The 7,025-nt window shown below is 34.3% G+C and overlaps 1 protein-coding gene across 1 annotated transcript; it reads right to left on the bottom strand.

Moving 5' to 3' along the window:
* Positions 1 to 1,661: 1,661 nt before the first annotated feature.
* On the bottom strand, positions 1,662 to 7,025 carry LOC121865098 (broad-complex core protein isoforms 1/2/3/4/5-like). Its single transcript, XM_042364428.1, has 5 exons — positions 7,007 to 7,025; positions 3,458 to 3,671; positions 3,154 to 3,333; positions 1,870 to 2,356; positions 1,662 to 1,678 (listed from the first exon to the last, which is right to left on the bottom strand). The coding sequence occupies exons 2-5, from the start codon at positions 3,641 to 3,643 to the stop codon at positions 1,662 to 1,664; spliced, it is 870 nt and encodes a 289-aa protein (XP_042220362.1). The 5' UTR covers positions 3,644 to 3,671; positions 7,007 to 7,025.

The following is a 7,025-nucleotide window of genomic DNA, read 5'->3' as shown; positions in this document are numbered from 1 at the left end:
ATAGGGACCTGGGTTGGTCAAGGACCCCACCCCAACGATTCTTTAATTCTTCCAAGTACCTCCAGATACATTTGATCTTGAAAATTCTGTACACCTACTACAGGAATGAATAAAGGACACTACAAGGAAAAAAAGGCAGAACCATATAACAGAAGCTCTAATGCTTGTCCTAGTTTATGGAGGCATAATTCTTAAAATATGAAAGTTATCTCCAGTACTTCCAAAATATAAAGTGCACACTTCCAAAACTTTGATACAAAGCAAATATGATAAAATTCACCGCAGTAGAGCTGCAGTTATGTAAACAATCCTCTAGTGATAGGTGGGCTGTGGCATAAACAATTTGGGAAGATCCAAACCTTGAGGTTTTACTTTCACACGAGTAGGCCATCAGAACTGGTAAAAAATATTTAGAAGAGGTAGGGTTTGGGAGGGGATTACCCCGTCTTGGAATTTATATCCATTCATTGGAACTGTATATTGAGCATTTTTTTTCCAGAATACAGTAAGGTACAGGTATATACTGGATGTATTGTAAAAGGACAAAACAATATACTGTATTACAGTATATAGTATTACTGCCGAGCCTTTTTTTCTATACAGTAATCTAATAAAAATTTATTTTCAAAGTAGAAAACAAAACTTACAATGCTATTTTTAAAACATTCTTTAGTTTTATCTTGCAATTCTGGCCATAAAATAAAACTGTGTGTACATGAGTGCTCCGATTTTAAAAAATTCGCCAATCCAAAATAAATTTAATTCCAGTGCTTTGGTATACGAACAAAAACCACATTTTTACATTCGTTTTTTTAAGAATCGGAAGATGCCGAGTTGGTGACACATGCATTCAAGAGCATCTCGTGCTAAATACAAACAACTATGCCTCTGTTACACGCATACAAACAAGACCATAGCAATGACCACAACTCTAGCCCCACACATCAGGAGGAATTTGATAGTGATGTCACATCTGATAATCTTGATAATAACCATGAATGTTCCATCAATTGCTGAGCATTTTATAGGCCCCACACAACAGGAAGAGGAATTTCATAATGAAGGTGATACACCTGACATTTGCCTAAAAATGTGAATTTTTACATTTGGGTAGTCAGTGGGAAAAATTACTTCAATTTACAAAATGTTTTCAGGAAAGTATCCCTTCCGTAAATCAATTCACTCCTGTACTGTACTGGGTTCTAACAAAAACCCTTCAAACCTACCCTGATGATTGTTTTTCTTTTTGGCAGGTTTGGATGATTCCAGTTGTATCTAACAATATATGCCACAGCCCACCCTTGACTGTAGTTTGTCTTGTAAATTATACCTACTGTATTTTCTAGTTTACAAAAGTTTTAGATATGCTATATTGTTGGAATTTATGGATATCAAAACTCACGTTTCTTCGGAATTTTGGGTAAGATGTTTGTTTCATATTTCATATACACCCCCTAAACGAAATCATTATAGCTATACCTGACAATGATCACCAATACCTAAATTTATTGATGGTACCCCACTTTTGCACTCTAAACCCTGACCATATAACCTTTTACAAGAATATTTTTAAACTATTCTTATAGGTTGCAAAGTCATACCAACAGATTTTGAATAGTCAAGTACAATACAGTATACCTGTATACTGTACATAAAATGCCTCATCTGCAATTATCACCTGAAATTGGTGAATTCAGACATAATTGGAATGTCCAAGATTCACATGGATCGCTTACTTCATAAGAAGATTTAGAATTTTGGTGATCACTGAATCCTTTTAACAGATACCTGCACTGTATTCTACTTCAATAACCAGAAAAATAATACAAGATACTATTGAAAAACAAAAGCAATAAATTCTCTGCCTACCTTGAACTCCCTCCAATGGGTAGGGTGGAGGTCTTGGCATGTCAGTAGCACCTTGAGGGAGGAAGCCCGGACTCTGGCCCATACCCGGCAGGAACGACCCAAATGATTCTTGTAACTGCTGCATAGCTGCCTGGCTCCTGCTAATTGTTACAGATTCAGAGGGGCCAAAGCTTCGCTCCTCACTGTCTTCTATATCTGTCTTTATTAAATCTTGCTCCACACTCTGACTTAACATATCTTCTTCCTCATTAAAGTCCTGAGGCTCATTTTTCACACTACTGTCCCTGGCTTCACTTAGCACCGTTTCATTTGTGTCTTCTGCAGAGTGTAAAGAGGCTCCCGACCGCCGTCTCTGTCGCTTGGGTGGGGGTGAGTCGCTGAGGTGTGTGTCAGGAGCACTACTGCCCTCTTCGGGCCGAGGCGACCCTGGGTCAGGAGGGTCTCTAGGTGGGGGAGGCGAGCTGGACTCATTGTAGTTCTCAGCATCCTGATAAGAACAAAAAAATAAAAGGTTTTAATTGAGCACTCAAATTTTTTAGGTAAACACCTAATATAAACTGCCTTGTCATCAGAATGGCAAAATTTAATTAGAACCACTGTATAAGACAAAACAAAAGTACTGTATGTATTTATAAATTTGAAGTTTACTTTCGTGTCCTTAATGGGGGTTTACTTTCCTCCAGATTCCCACTAATATAATCATTTTAATATGTAAAATATGAATACACCGAGACTAAGAATGTTTTTTTTTTACTTAAAAGGTCAAAACTTGATAATAGTCTGCACATCTTTAGTACTTTGTACAGACAAAAACAACCACTGACCAATACCTGATTTAATTAAGCAGAAATAACTTGTATGTGTAACACTCAATGTTTGTTCCTATTAAATCAGACAAAAGAAAGAGGTTTCTGCTGAAGTGCCAGAGGGGAGGAGCCCATGGCCAAATTACCATTTCTTATGTAAATTCAGAATAATAATTTCCTTACTCTGCAACCAGATTTGCATACTGAACTATGCATTCAAACTAGTGATTTCACCAAGGACTTGAAGAAATCATACAATTATGAAGGGTGTTAAGGTACACTTCAAATTCACTAAAATATCTAGTTTCTCTTTAACAAACAATAATGAATACCTTTCCGATTCATTACTGATACATTGGAACTGTTTGAGAAACTTTCAAAATAGATTATCAGTCCATGCTCAATTTAATCCATGGAGACATTTGCTATGAAAAACATTTGTATTTACTAAAAATGCATAAAACAAAGAAAAACTTACTTTCTTCTTTTCATCTTCTGCTAGTCCTCTGACTTTGAGAGCTTCTGCAGTCTTTAGGAAAGTTGCCAGTTCATTGTGTGATACATTAACTTCTCCATGGTACATAAAATCCAATATCGAAGTCAAATTGGCAAAGGTCACATCCTTAAGAAATACTATGGGGTGTTGACATGGATTACCCTGAGGAAAAACAAAATCACATATTAAAATTTAATGAACTGTATACAGTAAATCAGTACCGACAAGTAAACATGCACATATAACATATTGTCATGTTAACATAAAGAGACTAGTCTTTACTTACTTTAAGCAAACTTCTGAAGTATGGACTACAGGCACTAAGGACCATTTTGTGTGCTTTTATCTGTCTGCCCTCACAGGCAAGTGTGATATCAACAAAGTCCTCATCATCTCTCAAGGACTCAAATGCTGAGGTAATGTTAGTGTGAAAATTGTTCCATCGGAGGCAAAACTGCTGATCTGCCCCCATCCTCGCCCCCCTCCACCTTGTATACTATCTGCAAGTAGAGGAAAAACAAGCTATAAAACCAAAGAATGTTAGTACAATATCTACTACTGCATAATCTTTGTGCATACACTCATACACATGCTACACACTCAGAGTCTACTCATCCACACAGTGCCAAAGTCAGTACAGTAGAAGCCAATCATGGAAAAAAAAATAATCATAACACTGTATCTCAACATGGCATAAGGTCCTATACTCTGACACTCCTTTATACATTGAACTGGGGTTTTAACTTTATTAAATATTGATAATCAAACTTTACCCATTCACAATAAGGAGCTGCCTAGCATATTCAGGGTATGTCAATCCATAAAGTGTTTTCATAAACAAATAAAAGCAACAACAGATAAGAATAAAACCTTTACTAAAATCCACCCTAGATTCTAAAACAAATCTTAATATGCCATTATTTAGAAATACAAATTATCATACATTTCTTATTCCTTTCTTTTAAATTCTTGGTCTTTATCTCTGCCAACTACTGTGTACATTCAACTTGGCAAGTCTAGTCTTATATGCACCATTCTCCAATGAATGGGAAATCAGGCAAACAGAATTATCTTTTTTCTATTTAGTACTATTTCTGTGCAATACAGTACACAGCAAAAAAATAAGTCTGATGAAACAAGTTGAACAATTAAGTACTGTAATATTAACAGTTGGCCTTCCCAAACTGTTGCCCATGATCCAAGACCTTTAGAGATGTGAAGGTGACTAAAATAAGTTCCCACCACTTTTTTTTAAATTGCAAATAAGGTATACTTCTATAATCTGATTTATTCACTTGAAAGAAAATGAACTACGAACCTTGACAACGACAGCAGTGTGTAAGAGTTGCAATTTTTTGTTTAATGGCATACACTATACTGCTCATGGAAACTATAGTACAGTACTGTAATTAACTTCTGTTGAAGAAATCAACTTCCACCCACTGGTTTGGAAATATCCACAAAAATGATCATTCAAGAGAATTTCTTTGCAGTTTAAAATGTTTGCGATGATCTTAATTTACCCCACAAACCCCAAATCGTAAAGCTAACTCTAATAATTACATTGTTAGGAAAATATTGTAGTATCCACAACTTTTCCTTGCTGTAGCATTAACATTCATTCCCAGCATTTACTGTACTGTATATAAATTGCTCCGAATATGAAGCTACTCACAATGAGTTTTTTCTTCAATAAATTTAAAAGATGACTAGTCTCGTCTAAAAATTAGTTACCCTATATTTAACCCCTTTCCATATTCACAGCCACATTCTAAATTCATTTCATTAAGTTCCTTCGTTCTGAACACAAAGTTACGAGTTATTGCAACAATGCTGTAAAATTCCACTAAAATGTTAAAATGAATCATACACAAATGTAAATTGATTGAAAACACTACCAAGGTTTCATATAATAATTACTATGAAATGGTAATTTGTCAGGTCACGGTCCTTCACTTCCACTATTTGTCCAGCATTTGTTCTAATTGATCGAGGCTGATGACGCCTAGATTACAGAATTCAGTCACTTACAAACATGGTTAGATTTTTCAAATGACAGAAATCAGTAATCTAGAAACAGCATCATCGGCCTCGATAAATTAGAATGAATGTTGGACAACAGCAAAAGTAAGCGAAGTTCCTCACCAAATAAATAATCACTGCCTTACGCAGAACAAATAACGGACATATAGGAGAATTATATGTCAGACTGGACAAATTATCACTACTAAACATTGTGAACATATTCATTGAATTCTCTGATGATAGTTTAGATTTTGCAGTCCTGTAATGAAAAATACGTTATAATTGGCTTATGATGTACTGACCATTGGCAACATAGTCTGGATAAATACCTGTCTACCCAGCAGTAACTGGGAAACTTGCTATTAATAAATTTGCAATATATGAACTTGTAGAACTTTATCCTAACACCATCTACTCATTCCCCTATTTAAGATATACTGTATAAACGTTCAGTTTTCCTCAACCTCTTTATTTCTGCCTATTAGCTATATGCTTTAATAATGTCTTCATTGAAACATTTAACATACATAATTAAAATCTACCAGGAAAACGTGCTTCTAATTTGTTTATACTATATAAGAAATCACCAAGAGTAGTACAATACTGGCTTGGCTAGTTCTCATGATCCATTGTACCGCACTTTATAACATTTTCCACTAATGTTTTTCCCACACAAGATTTCTTAAGTACTATATACAAAATAACAGATCTGAGAAAATCCCATCACAAATAATGAGGTAGAATCAAACTGAACACTTATAAGTACAGTACTGTATACCATATCCCAATAAGTCCTGAAGAATAACCACAAGCTTTGGTGCATGCTAACAGTGCTACAATATACCCATTATAGCCTTCTGTAACTTGTAAGCAAAAACTGACTTCCATAAAATTAACTACACACACTTTCAAATATCCTCAATTACCGGTACTACCCAAATTTATATTCAGATACGACTTATCCGAACACTATCTTATGATCATAAATAATAAAATTTCAAGTGAATGGATACTAAGCAAAACCTCTAATTCTTATCTTCATTTTTTCAACACTTCAAATACTGTAACTCTAAACTATTTTGTTACAATAAAATGTTTTAATATAATTTGATTCGACAATTCCTCTTTCACAAAATCTTGTGTAATGTAAAATACTCTATGGTAAAAGTGTAGATTAGCTTCATGGCCTGAATGGTTTGTTTTATTCAGGACTTTCACAGAAACACTGTTTTAAAGCATATAATACAAAACCAAGAGAGAAACGAAGATTTTTTTTTTAATCTACGTAAATAACACCTACTGATGCTTGGCAATTAAGACAATCACTACAACTAAACTTTGGTTTATAGAGTATATTAACACTCAGTGATTCGTTATCAATAAAAACATACTTATAATATTTTTCTTAAACATAGCACTGGGGGCATGGCATACTTGTTATTTCTCAAGAATAGTCAAATTAACTTTTTCCTTGATCTTTCACCATATCTATACTTTCAAGGTCTTAAAATATGTCTTAGCGAAACTCCTGATGATGATAATTCATTTTAAGACCATTGGCCTCACCCATATTTTAACTTTTAGCACAACTTGCTATGAAAAACACTATTTAATCCGTCACCAAAGATAATACTATTTTTAACATATATCAGGCAATAACTCTTAAACCCAAATAATAAATCTAATATAAACTACAACCAAAACATAATGCAGTGTACCTCTCTCCAGCAGCTTTTACATTCCACTTCTATTACTCAAAACCTGAAATAAATAAAAACACAAAATAAAAGAAAGGCATTAAATCACTCACTTATAAAATAAAAAGGCAG

Source organism: Homarus americanus, unplaced genomic scaffold (assembly GCF_018991925.1).
Source record: "Homarus americanus isolate GMGI-L3 unplaced genomic scaffold, GMGI_Hamer_2.0 scaffold2539, whole genome shotgun sequence".
In the NCBI taxonomy this organism is placed as follows: Eukaryota; Metazoa; Arthropoda; class Malacostraca; order Decapoda; family Nephropidae; genus Homarus; species Homarus americanus.
The sequence above is the reverse complement of the archived record's forward strand: the minus strand, read 5'-3'. Positions and strand labels throughout refer to the sequence as shown.

What these genes read in the sequence shown, in the direction of transcription:
- LOC121865098 (XM_042364428.1), bottom strand. Translation starts at nt 3,643, where the DNA reads ATGGGGGCAGATCAGCAGTTTTGCCTCCGATGGAACAATTTTCACACT. An exon ending in ACTTCAGAAGTTTGCTTAAA is followed by an intron (nt 3,334 to 3,457) that starts GTAAGTAAAGAC and finishes GTTTTTCCTCAG; the next exon opens with GGTAATCCATGTCAACACCC. An exon ending in CAGAAGATGAAAAGAAGAAA is followed by an intron (nt 2,357 to 3,153) that starts GTAAGTTTTTCT and finishes TGTTCTTATCAG; the next exon opens with GATGCTGAGAACTACAATGA.